Raw genomic sequence first — 15,084 nt, forward strand, 5'->3', positions numbered from 1 at the left:
AATCTATATTTTTCTTTATGTAAATAATGGTGGATTAAATCTCTTTTATAGCAAACTAAGCATCTCAATCGTATGACAGTCGCATAAAATATAAGTTATCATGCTTTGACCCAACTGTGTCTTATGTCTGTTTCAGTTTATATATATGGATTGGGAACATGGTGTTTTTTCAAACTACTGCATAAAGAGAAGGACTTAGATTTGGATGTACGCTAGCAGATTTTTATAATGATAATATGTTTGTAGAGAAGTTCAGTCACAGCATTGCTGAAGCCGGTTTATTTTGTTGATTATATAGATTTTAAATGCGTGAGCATTCGGCAGACGCAGTGATATCTCGAGTGAAATACATTGTTTGTAAAAACACTTAATATATAATTAGGTTATCCATAGAGTTTTTAGTCAATGGCGGACATTGTACAGGAATATATATATAGTAGTGAGTGTCATATGAGAACCATTTGATTTTCAAGTGAAGTTTAAATATCTAATTACAGTAACTGTACAAAACAGTTCATTTTACAAATTATCTGTGCTTTGTCAATATAACACGACACCATAAATCAACCACACGGAATACAAAAATGTACCTATTCAGGGGCGGATGCAGGAATTTTCGAAAGGGGGGGGGGGGGGGGGGTGCTAACCCAGGGCAAATAGGGTGCAAAACATATGTCCCGATACAAATGCATTGATCGGCAAAAATAAAGGGGGGTGCGCACCCCCGGAACCCCCCCTCTGGATCCGCCACTGCTATTACACACAACAAGCTTTGTTTTCTCGTTTGAATTGTTTTACATTGTCTTACCGGGGCCTTTTATAGCTGACTATGCGATATTGGCTTTGCTCATTGTTGAAGGTCGTACTGTGACCTATTGTTGTTAATGTCCGTGTCATTTTGGTCTTTTGTTGATAGTTGTCTCATATATCATACATCTTTTTTTTTATTAAGGTGTAGCGACACATATTTTACTTTGTATTTTTCTCATTTCTATTTTCATTAACAGGCCTCGTGTTGCTCATGAAAAAATGCCAAAATACATGTAGAAGACATATACAGAAATTGAAGTTTTTCAATTAAAATACGTTGAAGACTTCAGTATTTGTTAGTTATTACTTTCTTCCATATTCTGTGACAATGATATAGATATAAAATTAAATCAGTAAGAAATTACCAATGAGATGATAATATATATAATAATTCTTTTTATTACTTATAGTCATAACAAGTTCCTTGCAAATATTTGTTAAGCAGTAGGTCTGTATCCCAAGTGGGCCGGAGGAGTGCTCCGATATATAACGGAGGATCATACATATACCGTAAAGAACAGCACAGTTGGTTTATACATGATCATAGTCTGCTGATGAGTTTTCTGACTCTTTCAGACTCTTCCCGTGCAGCTTATCATAAACTGTCTCATCGCCATGATAGTTCAAATTCATTGATTGGTCGTAAATTGATTGATCATTGTTTTCTTCCAATCTGTTCGTATGCAGTTCATCATAAACGTCTTCATGTACCTCACAGTCTAAATGTTTTTGTTTCTGTTCTTCGCATACATTTGCTTGAACTGCAAAATATCCAGGTTGAGAAATAAGTCCAAAATCCCTTGGAGACGCTTTTGGTAAAGTGTTTGTTGAAATTAAAGGTTCGGTTTCAAGATCAGGCATTGATTTTACATTAGACGAACTCTTGGAAGAAACGGCATACACTGGATGACTTACAAAGTCGTATGTACTTTGAATATTTGAGTGCACCGACGTGCTTGCTGTGTTTTCATTTTTTGTTAGATTGTATCTAAATGCACCAGCTTCGTCATCGATATGGCTTGCACTGGAATATACTGAATCTCCTTCTGCTTCAAGTTCAGCATACTCGTCCTCGCCTAATGAACTATGAGTATTCGAGTTCACATTTGGGTTACCACTTTTGAGTAATTGGTTTTCTTCGGAATCGTCACCAATAAGGCTTGCACTTGAATACACTGATTCAATTGTATCTTCAATCTCAGCATACTCGTCATCAATCATTGGCATAGAGAACTCTGATTGCTCATCTTTTGTAAACTTTGGTGGATCATTCACACAGTAACCATGCTTATCTGAACCTTTTATACCATCCTTAAAAGTAAATATATCACTCTGCAATGCACCTTTTGATACATTCCCAGGATTCATGGTTAAGTATCCTTTCGGACTAAGATCTTTGTCACATACATTTTTCGATTTAGATGGCACGGACACATCATTGCTATCTTCTATTTCGTCATAGTCAACATCCATTCGGAACTCTTGACCTTTACTCACTTTTCCCGTATTCATAGCAACCACAGTATTGTTTTCAATCTTTGTTTTTAAATTGTGATTCTCGATATCTGTATAGTATTTAGATCCTAGATCTGTATTTTGATTACTTGTTTTAGGTTTACACTCATGTTCAGTTTCTTTGTAACTTTTACTCAGTTTTTCTGAGACCGGTTTTAAACCCCCTATTTTATCTTCCATATCATCATAGTTGTCAAACTTTCTCTGTGTTTGACTGTTTTTGATTTTATATAGTTTAGAACTTTTGTTCTGTTTCTTGTCTTTCTGAGTAACACTGTTATTGAAAAACACTTTATTCTCAATATCATCATAATCGTCTCTAGTTTCTTTTGTTTCGCCTTCGCCTCCAATTGCCAAATTTGGCATATTTTCTTTTGATGAATTTTCTGTTGAAATTCCTTTTAAATTCTCTGTGTCGACATGGTGTGGTGGCTTTTTGGTTCTGTTTACGCTGTTGTTCTCATTTGAGTCTTCGTTACAGTCTTCACCGACTTTCTTTTTCTTGTCGGACTTGCTGTAAAAGAAATGTTCATCAAGAGTTTTGCTATCTTCCAACAAAATTAGCTTTCAAATAAGTTCTTGTGGCAAATCAATATAGAAGTATATACAAGAAGTTGAACAACAAAACATGCATACTGAACGTATTCTGAATTCTATTTTTGGGGATACCATTTTTTTATAATGAAAATTAAAATTGTTTTACTAAATTAAAAAGAGAATGGAAATGTGTAATGTTTACTAAAGTCTGCATACAAGCCTATAAACATTTGTACTACGTTGAAAATTACAATGCATTGTGCCAATGATATCTATGAAATCTAGGGAAATTGGTTTCCGAAGAACGGTAATTTTTCCACGGTAGTAATACGATATGGCATTCGCATGTTATAAAAAGATTAACCACGTACAAATTAAACACACATTATCATTTGATTCAAGATTGATTGTTTTCCCCATTCTGACTAACATACAGATTATCTGTACAAACTTTCATTACAAATGATCTGAACACTTTTTTTCTATTCTGGTAATTGTTACATTAGTATACGGAATATCTGCCGCCGAATTTGTGCAGGTACAAAATTAATACAAAAACAGAGGATCCTGAAAATGTCTTTTGAAATGAAAATTGAATGAGGTCTTGTCAGGTTTGGTATGCAAAGAGACGACGTATTTCAATCAGATTGGTGCTAAACTAGTACGTGTCCAGCTGAAGCACACCTCCGGTTGCAGGACTTTCTCGCTGTGATGAAGACACATTAGTGGCCTTCGGCTGTATACTGCTTTTTGGTCGGATTGTTGTCTGTTTCACACATTCCCTTTTTTCCATTCTCAATTTTATTTCTTGATAAAAAAAAGGACAAAGTACCAAATATCAGATATATCTATTGCTAGTGGTATAGCAAATACCAGTATAAAGGTATAAAAAAAAGAAGATGTGGTATGATTGCCAATGAGACAACTATCCGCAAAAGACCAAAATGACACAAAATTAACAACTATAGGTCACCGTACGGCCTTCAACATTGAGCAAAGCCCATACCGCATAGTCAGCTATAAAAGGCCCCGATAAACAATTTATAAAACAGTCGAATAATTCTTATAATTACTTTATTGAACAGCCTGACAACAATGACGTCACATAACAAGACTGACATGAAACAAATATAGGTCCGAGAAAACAGTTATGATGTAGTGAATTTATCTTTTTAAAACAGAAAACAACAAAAATCTGTTAACAAAAATTAGCACCTGCTCGATTCAAAAATATTTTCAAAGATTGCAATACCAGGATCGTTTAACCCTTTAATAATCGGACAGAGCTTTGTATATATATTGTCTGCAAATTTTTAATTTGCTAAGTGTTATGTAAACCTTTTGTTTGTTTTTCTACTTTTTGCAATGGTAATAATTCTTTTTTGTTGACAGATGTTATTTTTTTAATTTACTTTAGTAATTTTGCTCCCTAGTTTTAACACATGACATTTTGTATTTTGTATTCATAATGTAAACTTTACCTGAACTTGTACACACATATAGCCAAAATAAGAAGTACTACCAACGAAAGACTTCCAATAAGAATAAACATCAACATAATGGTACCTGTACAAATATAAGATAATATAAGGTAAAATCATCCTGAACGTGCATAAGAAATATTTCCCGCTGGACGTTTTGCAATCATTTAGAAAATTGTAATTTGTCAATTGAAATTTAAAGTAAAAGGTTAAAAGGAAAAATAAAACTTTGCAATCAAATAAATAGATAAATGTAGTACATGGTACATGTAGCCACAGATTATCAGGTAACAACTTGGAATGAAAAACGCACTAGAAACAACAATGCTTTTGTGTTTACCTTGAAAATTTGTATACTAGTAGTTATGTCTTATCTATAAGGCTTTTGTCTTAAACTGACTTGAGTCTATACTCGGTGTGATTGAAAGCTTTGCATATTTGTCTATGATTGTTAATAACAGGTTATTGATATGAAAATGTTTTGTTTTTTTTAGTGATGTTTGGCTGCTGATTCTTGACGTACTAACATATATACCATTATGAAAACCCTCCATTGATGCACATTAGTATCTTTCTCAATGTATTTTAATATGATATATTTGTGGGCTTCCATTTTTAAAGGCCGTATGATAATATTCTATGTCATTTGTTCTCTGGTGGAGAATTGTTTGATTAGCAATCCTACATACATGTACACGTATCTGACTTTTTACCACATCTTCTTATTTTTATATTTGTTTTCTAAGGAGTTTACACGTAGTTTTTGATATTACCTGTAGTATCCGTACTGGTTTGGGTTTTATTTACTACAGGTATTATTGTAGTTTCTATTTTCTCTACTGTAGTTACTTCTATTTTCTCTGAAAAAAAATATATCCTTCACTTAAGCTAAGTTTATAAATAGCCTTGCACTTTCATTCTCTTATTGCTGATTGAATAGCTTTATTGTATATATTCTAATTCAACATTCTTAAAATAACGATCATAGTTTGTAAAATGGCCCTTTTCTAATTTCTAGTCGATGTTCTAATATGCAACATGAATTTTTGACCAGTTGATTTATTTTTGTTTCATTATCTACCTTGTGGACTTTAATCTCAGTTTTTCATTGCTCAAATTCCCTCTGAATTTGCTTATGTGACGTCATGAAAACGTTTTTCGTCTTAAATGGAAGTGCCCGCATATGTGTTCATTCTTAATATTTTTCAAAATGTAAGTTGTATTTGACGATAATACCTAACATATCGAGATGTTGATGCGGCCACTTTTATTTTTGACAAAAACATCTGCAAAGTGACATATTTAAGCTTGCATAAGAGGGCCTTTAATGACGAGATCAATTTAAAAGCATGCACATAAACTAATTGAATCGAGCGAAGTAGACATTTTAAAAAGTGGTAAAAACATCTTTATCAGATGAATCTGAAATTCGAGGCAAAAAATCGGCCCTTACCAGATCTACTCCTGTACATTGGCGGAGCCATATAGTTAGAACCCCCCTTTTGTCCTGGGTTGGGCCCCCCCCCCCCCCCCCCCCCCTTTTTTTTAAAATGGCTGGATCCGCCCCTGCTGTACCATTAAAAAAATGTCAAACAAATGAGAACTCGAATACTTTAGAATGATGATAGAAGTGTAGACTGAAATTAATTTACTAGTATAATAAATGTATATACATGACTTGTATACTCACCAATTCTACACATAAATGAACGTGTATCTATACATTTGCCAGAACGAACAACTGAATTATTCATATCCATATACTGGCACAGCAGTGGATTAAAGGATAATCCTTTGTCTGAAAATGTTTTTAGCATTCTAGTTATTATAATATATAAATACGTGTGTTCAAATGTTTATCATATAGCAACCAAACAAGTTTAATACATCCAACACTGAATTAAGAGGTCAAGCTACGATCTAAATGATAAAAACATACAGAGTCCCATGTCAAACGCTGTAATCAAGCTGTTAAAAACTTCAACAAAGAAAACAAATCTGCAATAACGTCAAAGTCGGAGACTATAGTAAAACGTGTATGATAAAAACACATCATAGGTACAGTACAGTGTATGTAAAGTGCGGATCCTAAAATATCATTTTTACTGTATATGCCATAAATGTCTAATGTAGAATGATAAATAAACAGACGAACTTTTTTTAATTTTTGAAGAAAATGAAGAAAATTAGTTAAAATGTATATGTTCAGAAATACATAATACTAATAAAACAAAGTTAGAGATGCGAGCGGGGTTTTATCGCGCCTAAAGCCATCCAGCTGTGAAATATATACCAAAATAGGTGAATATTTAGGACATTTCACGAACAGATCGTGCAGGTGCTTTATAACTAACAGGTGAGATGTTGTTGCAGTAAAAATCATTCATTTTAATACAATTATTAAAGTTGTATAACGTAGAATATGTTTTGTCATTCAGTTTCTTCATATTTAACTAAATTCCACTATGATGATTTCGTAATGCTAGTCATGTTTACTGTCGAATAATGATACTATTCTTTCATTTTCACTGTGGAGCGAATCATTAGTATTGTATATGCGGTGCATTTTCACTGTATATTTTTTTATTTTTTTTATCTATTACAGCTCATTTCTTTAAGCATGTAGAGCAAGACTTTAGTTGATTTGCTTGCTTTTTTTTATTGGATAATCATTATGATAAGACCCAATTTAATTCAAATATTAAAAATACAGTTAAAACTATGCCTATTCATATTGTTTAAAAATGTCAATCTTATTAACAAAGTTTGCATAAACAATTATACAAACAAAGCAGGCAAGCCAACCAAAGTTTTGCTTTACATGCATTAGGAAATTAGCTGTAAAGCCTTAATTTAGGCGACTTGCTCAAACAATAGATGAAGTAAGAGAAAGATTTGATAAAATTTAACTTACGGAGGAAAGTTTGGTTTTAAAACCCTCTAATAAATTCAATAGAAATAACATTTATTTCAAATGTATTCCATTTAGTTTCTTATAAAGCGTATAGGGATCTTTATCCTTATTTTTTATCCATTTCCATGACACTTCACCACTAATAATGTACATCTTGATATAGATTGCACCTTTGTTTTACACTGGAGCCCTTTATAACTTGCTGTTCGGTGTGAGCCAAGACTCAATGTTGAAGACCGTATGTTGACGTATAATGGTCTACTTTTATAAATTGTGACTCTGATGGAGAGTTGTCTCACTGTCACATACGACATCTATATATGGCTCAAAAACGAAACGAGACGGGATAAAAAGGGATAAAAAAATCTACGCTACTTTTTTAATATATTTATTATGGACTCAATATGAGTCAAAATAGAGTAAAATAGTGGGCAAAACAATAAGCGGAATACGGGAATCTGCCAAAACAGTAAGCGGGATCCGGGATCAGAACCCCCCAATGAGACCCCAGAATAAGATATTTTTGTATATTCGTCCTATTGTTACAGTCATGCCTTCAATAACAAATATATTATGGACTCAATATGAGTCAAAATAGAGTAAAATAGTGGGCAAAACAATAAGCGGAATACGGGAATCTGCCAAAACCGTAAGCGGGATCCGGGATCAGAACCCCCCAATGAGACCCCAGAATAAGATATTTTTGTATATTCGTCCTATTGTTACAGTCATGCCTTCAATAACAAATATATCCGATGCATGCATTTTTTTTATTGTTGGTCCCTTTTTCAATTTTGTGGGGTCCAAATTTATAGACAAAAGTCCTTTAATATAGATATTTGGAATTCGTTGACATGCTGAATCTAACCGTGTATCTAGTTTAAGGATTGTTTGCCTAGTTGCTGAAATAGCCCACATAGAGTTCCAAGGGGTCTAAAATCAACAAAAATGAATTGTAGCATGCATTTCGTGTACAATGACCCAAATGTGCATGGTTTTACCTCTGCGGTAGTATCCATTCGCGGACCTAGAATTTTTCATAAGTAGGGGCCCACTGACTATATATATTTGCTATATATTTGATGAGGAATGAATGAGGAGCTTTTATTTCAATTTGAAAATACATGTATCATAAATCCTAAAGTCATCAACTAAGTCTTTTTTTCATTTGTTGCAAGTGCATTTATCACATAATTCTACAATAAAAATTCCTCGCATCTTTGAAAATTCTACATTAATAATGACTGCACTAACAGTGATAATTCATCGCATCTATAGTTAAAATGGATCGCTTTCAATAATCGATATGCTATATTATGGTGCTTTTATAACACTTATTTGAACTTTAATGCTATGTTTGTATATTATAAAGACATATCACATTGAAAATATGTTAAAACTTTACTTAAAATCATTTAACTTGATATTTTCAAAACGTAAACAAATACATTTTTCCCATGATCCTTTATTCTACAATAGACATACCCGCATATAACAGTAAAAATGAACTAGCTGGATTCGCACTTTATATACACTGCAGTATATGTACCTACACAGTGTTAAAAAACCCACCAGCAGATACATATGCATCTTCACAGTGTTAAGATAAAACGTTATTCTTTGCTGTGTCCGAAGCGCTTTAAATGGTGAAAGTTCAATAACTCATGCAAACATTTTAAGATTAGTTAAGCCATACTTCATTTACCTTTTAAAAAAAAACCTATAGTCAAGTTAGCATGTTGATTTTACAATAAAATTAAATGCAAGTTTTCTAAAAACAGAATCATCAGAGTAACAGACCGAGGGAAAAAGAATATCACTACATCATTCGTCGTAGCGCTACAAGATACTGTGACGGAAAATAAAAAGCTAGTAAAGATAAACAGTTCAGACTAACCACTTTCTAATAAATCTCGAGTATCCGTGTCACGGGTCGCACTTGTCCATAGTTGGTTCTTTTTGCCTGAGCTACAGAAGGACTTGTCATACCACTTTAGAAAGGATCCAGAGTTGTTACACAGGTTAGCAGCGTCTGTCTGCATTTTATAAGTTCCAGCGCTTATTCCAAAATCTACAAAACAATGTTATATAATTTATTTTAAAATAAATTATTTATAAATGAACGATTTGAATAAAACTGGGGGCTGCATGTTGTTCAACTTTTCGTTAAACTAATCATCTTTTTAAGACAAATCCCAGTTCGTTTGTCAATTACCTAGCGCTTCAAAAAGCCATTTGGGAGTTCGCTGTATGAATACAATTAACTTTAAGTTAGTTTGGTTCATTGTATCAATTAAATAATGACGATACAATGCTATTTAGTTTTTAAATTGTAACCACACAGCATTTTCAAATAATTCAGTTTCGTTATAACACCTCTGCATACATGCTTAACGTCCCTGTTTACCTACAAAAAATGTATGTCGATAGTTGTTTAACGTCCAGTGGCAAATATTTTATAAATCTGCAGAACGATGGTTACATATGAGGTGCTGCTTTTAGCTATACTGATAATCATTTCAACTTTTTATTGATAGAATAATGAAAATCAATGATATTTTTAGACCAGGTGTATTCAGAAAATAATTTCAAAATCGACATCAAATAAATACATCTTTGATCTATGCGACTGTAAGTTCTTACCACAGATTCCTTCAAAAAGATAACGACAGTTTTCTGATCTGAAAATAATATCACCATCCTGACACTGCGCAGACATACATCTTAGTTCTATTTTCGGTGTATAGAGTAATGGTGCCTTAACTGCTGTTATATTCTCTAAATAGAAGTAATAAAACAATTGGTCATAAATCATATCATTCAAATTTAATCATTGGTGTGTTTTGATTGTTAGCTAATACAACAACATTCATCGAAATATCTCATTTGACAACTGTATTCCTGTGTTCCTGTTTTGTTTGTTCAATTTAAAGAAGAAAAAAAAGACTTTTAAAGATATATGAAGATGTGGCAATGACATGTAACTGTCCACAGAAACCAACTGACACAGAAATGAATAATATTCAAAACTGTATGATTTTGTTTCGAGAAATTTTGAGTTTTTAAAAAATTTAGAAAGTCAAAACTTCCAAAAAAGTCTTAATTTCGTGGTTTGAAAAGTTAAAATTTGGAGTTAAATACAGAAATTTTAAGTTTCTAAATTTAGAAATTTCGACCTTAAAAAGTTCACTGCCAATTTGATTTTTTTTCTGTCCAGAATACGCGTCCGTACTACATGTATATGTATCTGCTTGTGGTTAATGTATAGTGCAACACTAAATGTATATTTTCCTTTGTGATTTTTTACAAAGATTTTACTAGCTTATATCAACATAGGTTTGATTACCAACCGCTAACTGCAACCATAATCATGGTGTCGTATGTCTTTCCTACTTTAATTAATGCAGTCAAAAACAATATTAGATACAAAAAAAAGTATTATCAAATTTATTAATTTAGACTGGTAACTTACGTTTGTAGACTTTTATAAAGTCTTTAGGGAAACTCTTGCAGAAGGTAAACAGTGTTGAGACACGTGGTTTGTCCATACAGTAACAGAAAGACCCCTGTAAAACAATTAATCAATTTTACATGTATCTATTTAATGTTTACTATATATGAGTAAGAGATTTTGAGTAAACGCTTGAGTTGCAAATTACATATACTGCTACATGGCAGACTATAACAATTGTTAATTTGAGTCAGAATAATGATGGCCAATAATGAACATATTAAAATATAGTCTGGTTCATTCTGTTAAATTCGTATACTTTGCGGTATGGCATTTGCTCATTATCGAAGGCCTTACGATGACCTAATTTACTTGTTAGCCTCTATATCATTTAGTCTCTTTGGCATTGATTCATCATCATACCATTTTTATGTTCAAAATTAAAGTAAGAAAAGGATCGAATCGAAGATTCCAGAAACACATGTCTACACATTGAAATCACTATTTTACATTTTCTTTTCTTTTCTTTTCTTCCTTTGTTTTTTTTAAATTTAAACGCGCAATGAATATGTGTTAGAATAAAAAAAAAAACGCATTTCTAATTATGAATGATTGCCATTTCATTATAGTGTTGGGTCTATATAAAGAAAACATACGTTGTAACCAAAATATTCCGTTGCCTGACAAAATCTTTGACATTCAGAGTAGTCGTCGTCTTCAAAAACTGATGACACGGTTGGTGGATGTACATTACAGCCTAAAAGTACATGAAGTAATAAATATAAACAAAAATAAAAGATGAATTCTGATACCTAAGTTATTCAGATGCAGATCTGGTGTTGAAAAGGGAGCGAGGGTGGGGAAAACTAACGTTTTATGCAACTCATTCTTTCATAAATGGATATAAAGAGCTGGTACAAAATGTATATGCACATCTTCATGAACCAGATGCAAAGAAATTGCTTTCGATATATTTAAAATTACCGTTGGATAACACAATGATACATGTACAGGTATATTTAATATATGTAATTACATAAGAAATACTTACCCCAAATTGCGGCCCACTCAGACCAGGTTGTATAAGTTCCTGTCCACACTTCTTCTGTCATATTGTCTGATTGTGCCCTGATTACTGTGTGGTTACTTTCAAGGATGCCACTTTGATTGAAACAGAAATCCCTTGCCTCTGTCCATGATAGTTTGGTAACGTAGTAAGATATAATAGATGTCTCGGCTACTAAAAAGACTGCAGATAGAAATTGTAGAGATACATATATGGACGGGGTAAATACTATAAGATATATTTATATCCCAAATATATTCGAATTTATCGAAAAATGTAGAAAAACAACTTTTTAAACCTTTTTAAACGTTTCATATATTTTAATTTTCAGATATATTCACATCCCGCAAACAAATAATAAGATCTTTATACTTAAGAAATTATTTTGATCCCCATTTCAAGAGAAATAAATAGGACATTATTTGAAGGCATCTCAGATTTTTTTTTAAAGAAATTCTTAACAACGAATTTAACATCTCAATTATTAAATTGTAACAGATACATTGTACATGCATATTTATAGCCCTAAAAAAGAAAAAAAAGAAAAGAAATTCTTAACAACGCATTTAACATCTCAATTATTAAATTGTAACAGATACATTGTACATGCATATTCATAGCCCTAAAAAATAAAAAAAATAAATAATATTTTTTTACGCATTAAAATTAATGTATATTTAATGTGTGTTTAAGAGAGGAATGGTTTTAAAAAAAATCTGTCTACGTACATTTGTACATGCATGCATCTCAATTTCTTGAGGCACTTACCTGGATATATAAACAGAAGAAAATATATCACGATATACACTGTAAGTTCAAATAATTCCATATTTGGTTGTCATTCTTGGAGTTTATCTGAAAACATTATAGCAACTTTATATTCACAATGTGAAAATGATTAAATGAATTCAAAATGATTCAAACATTACTTTGATGAACATATAAAAAAGATGTGGCAGGATTGCCAAAGAGACAAAAATGACACAGAAATTGACAAATATACGTCACCGTACGACCTTCAACAATGAGCATAGACCATTGTCCATAAAGCAAAATATGAATTTCAATTGATGGTAAGGACCTCAAAAGGTCAAACAAGTTTTGTTCTCAGCTTGTTTGGCTCCCCATGGGTTAAGCAGGATTTTCTTACCCTTCCAGAGTACCTGATATCACCCAGTGTTTGATGTATGTCGTGTTGCTCAATCTGAATTTAACTACATGTATGCTGTATTTTGTGTACTTTTATTTGTAGTTTTTCGTTTTTCACCATATCTTTAATTTGTTAGTTTATTTTTGAGTAATGTACTAGTTTGAACATCCATGTGATATCTTTATCTCTCTTTTACCCGCTTGTTCCTAACGACAACAACGACTTTTCACTGCATGAACTAGAACAGATATTAGCTTTCGGACAAAACTGATATTTCATTACGAGAAAAGCAAATGAAAATTAGTATTCCTTAGACTGACAACTTTTATCTGAATAGATAATTGGAATCATAGAGTATTTAGAAGTATTTTAGAATTTTAAAAGAATCATAAATTTAGAATGAAAAAGAATATATCAGACGAGTGTAAATTACAAAAAATAACAATACGCTTACCTTCATTGTTTTGAAACGGATATACATAATTTTTCAAAACAAAAATATATCTCATAGATTTGATTTATAATCCCAATATCCTATCGATTACATGTACAGTGTACATATAAACACACCGTGAAACAATAGAACAGGATTTAGATGATGTTAAAGACATATGTAGTTAATGAATGTACGCCTATTATATTTTTACTGATTAATTGTGTATTCATGTTTTTATTAATGTTGCTTTATACGTGTAATTCTGTTAACCTATATTGTTTTTAAATGTACACTTCCAGGGGCGGATATCCAGCCATTTTAAAAGGGGGTCCCCAACCAAGGATAAAGTGGGATTTAAATAACATATCCCCATTCAAATGCATTGATCGTCCCAGAAAAAGGGGATTGCAACCTCCGGAATCCCCACCCCTGGGTCTGCGCAGCACTGACTTCTGTCCTCACATACATCATTCTTTATTCCCAGTGGTTATCTTTTTAAGGCTATGCAATATCTTAATATATATAGTTAGAGTTGAGTTCAATATATTCAGGCGCATTTTGAGATATAAATTATAACATTTACTATAAAATTGAGAATGGAAATGGGGAATGTGTCAAAGAGACAACAATCCAACCATATAAAAAACAACAGCAGAAGGTCATCAACAGGTCTTCAATGTAGCGAGAAATTCCCGAACCCGGAGGCGTCTTTCAGCTGGCCCCTAAACAAGTATAAATTATACTAGTTCAGTGATAATGAACGCCATACTAATTTCCAAATTGTACACAAGAAACTAAAATCAAAAAAATACAAAACTAACAAAGGCCAGAGGCTCCTAACTTGGGACAGGCGCAAACATGCGGCGGGGTTTAACATGTTTATGAGATCTCAACCCTCCCCCTATACCTCTAGCCAATGTAGAAAAGTAAATGCATATATGAATAAGGCCGTGTTCACATTGACCTAAACTCTGTGTTGTGTTAGTGTACCTCACACGTAAGCTAAACACAATTACGTTCCTATTGATAAAACTCAATGTTTACATGTAGTAAATCATGTTTTGTCTACATGAAGTCGATAGTACGGGGCGCCGAATGGGACTCTTGTGGTTTTGTACAAAATTCAATTCTGTCATAACAAAATCATTTTTGTCTTACAAAACTATGTGCTACAGACTTGTTTTGTGAGAACTTCAATTTTGTGATGACAAAATTCATTTGTGTAGACAAAATTCATTTTTGTCATGACAAAATTCATTTTTGTAGACAAAATTCATATTTGTCATGACAAAAGTCAATTTTGTCTTAAAGGTATGCAAATATAAACATATTTGCATACAAAATTGACTTTTGTTACCTGATATGGAAATTAAATCACAAAAGTCAATTGTGTACGGTAAGATTCAATTTTGTGAGACAAAATTGACTTTTGTGAAACAAAATTAACTTTTGTGAGACAAAATTGACTTTTGTGAGACAAAATTGACTTTTGTGAGACAAAATTGACTTTTGTGAGACAAAATTGACTTTTGTCATTTTTGTTGAGACAAAATTCAATTTTGTCATTTTTGTTGAGACAAAATTCAATTTTGTCATTTTTGTTGAGACAAAATTCAATTTTGTCATTTTTGTTGAGACAAAAGTCAATTTTGGTAATTTTGTTGAGACAAAAGTCAATTTTGTTGAGACAAAATTCAATTTTGTCATTTTTGTTGAGACAAAAG

The 15,084-nt window shown here is 32.3% G+C and overlaps 2 protein-coding genes across 2 annotated transcripts; both read right to left on the bottom strand.

Annotated features, from left to right (window-relative positions):
* Positions 1–1,239: 1,239 nt before the first annotated feature.
* On the bottom strand, positions 1,240–9,323 carry LOC134690371 (uncharacterized). Its single transcript, XM_063550344.1, has 5 exons — positions 9,155–9,323; positions 6,034–6,141; positions 5,117–5,203; positions 4,344–4,428; positions 1,240–2,839 (listed from the first exon to the last, which is right to left on the bottom strand). Exons 1-5 carry the CDS (start codon positions 9,297–9,299, stop codon positions 1,342–1,344), a joined length of 1,923 nt encoding a protein of 640 aa, XP_063406414.1. The 5' UTR covers positions 9,300–9,323; the 3' UTR covers positions 1,240–1,341.
* Positions 9,324–9,832: 509 nt separating this feature from the next.
* Positions 9,833–12,631, bottom strand: LOC134690064 (uncharacterized). Its single transcript, XM_063550038.1, has 5 exons — positions 12,543–12,631; positions 11,760–11,957; positions 11,365–11,465; positions 10,730–10,823; positions 9,833–10,035 (listed from the first exon to the last, which is right to left on the bottom strand). The coding sequence occupies exons 1-5, from the start codon at positions 12,601–12,603 to the stop codon at positions 9,833–9,835; spliced, it is 657 nt and encodes a 218-aa protein (XP_063406108.1). The 5' UTR covers positions 12,604–12,631.
* Between the last annotated feature and the right edge of the window lie 2,453 nt (positions 12,632–15,084).

Source organism: Mytilus trossulus, chromosome 11, assembly GCF_036588685.1.
Source record: "Mytilus trossulus isolate FHL-02 chromosome 11, PNRI_Mtr1.1.1.hap1, whole genome shotgun sequence".
Taxonomy (NCBI): domain Eukaryota; kingdom Metazoa; phylum Mollusca; class Bivalvia; order Mytilida; family Mytilidae; genus Mytilus; species Mytilus trossulus.

Excerpts from the sequence above, each read along its gene's own strand:
- LOC134690371 (XM_063550344.1), bottom strand. The coding sequence starts at position 9,299 with ATGCAGACAGACGCTGCTAACCTGTGTAACAACTCTGGATCCTTTCTA. Across the intron at positions 6,142-9,154 it reads TCGAGATTTATTAGAAAGTG|ACAAAGGATTATCCTTTAAT; the intron begins GTTAGTCTGAAC and ends AAACATTTTCAG. Across the intron at positions 4,429-5,116 it reads AACCAGTACGGATACTACAG|GTACCATTATGTTGATGTTT; the intron begins GTAATATCAAAA and ends ATATTTGTACAG.
- LOC134690064 (XM_063550038.1), bottom strand. The coding sequence starts at position 12,603 with ATGGAATTATTTGAACTTACAGTGTATATCGTGATATATTTTCTTCTG. Across the intron at positions 11,466-11,759 it reads TGAGTGGGCCGCAATTTGGG|GCTGTAATGTACATCCACCA; the intron begins GTAAGTATTTCT and ends ATGTACTTTTAG. Across the intron at positions 10,824-11,364 it reads CGGAATATTTTGGTTACAAC|GGGTCTTTCTGTTACTGTAT; the intron begins GTATGTTTTCTT and ends ATTGTTTTACAG.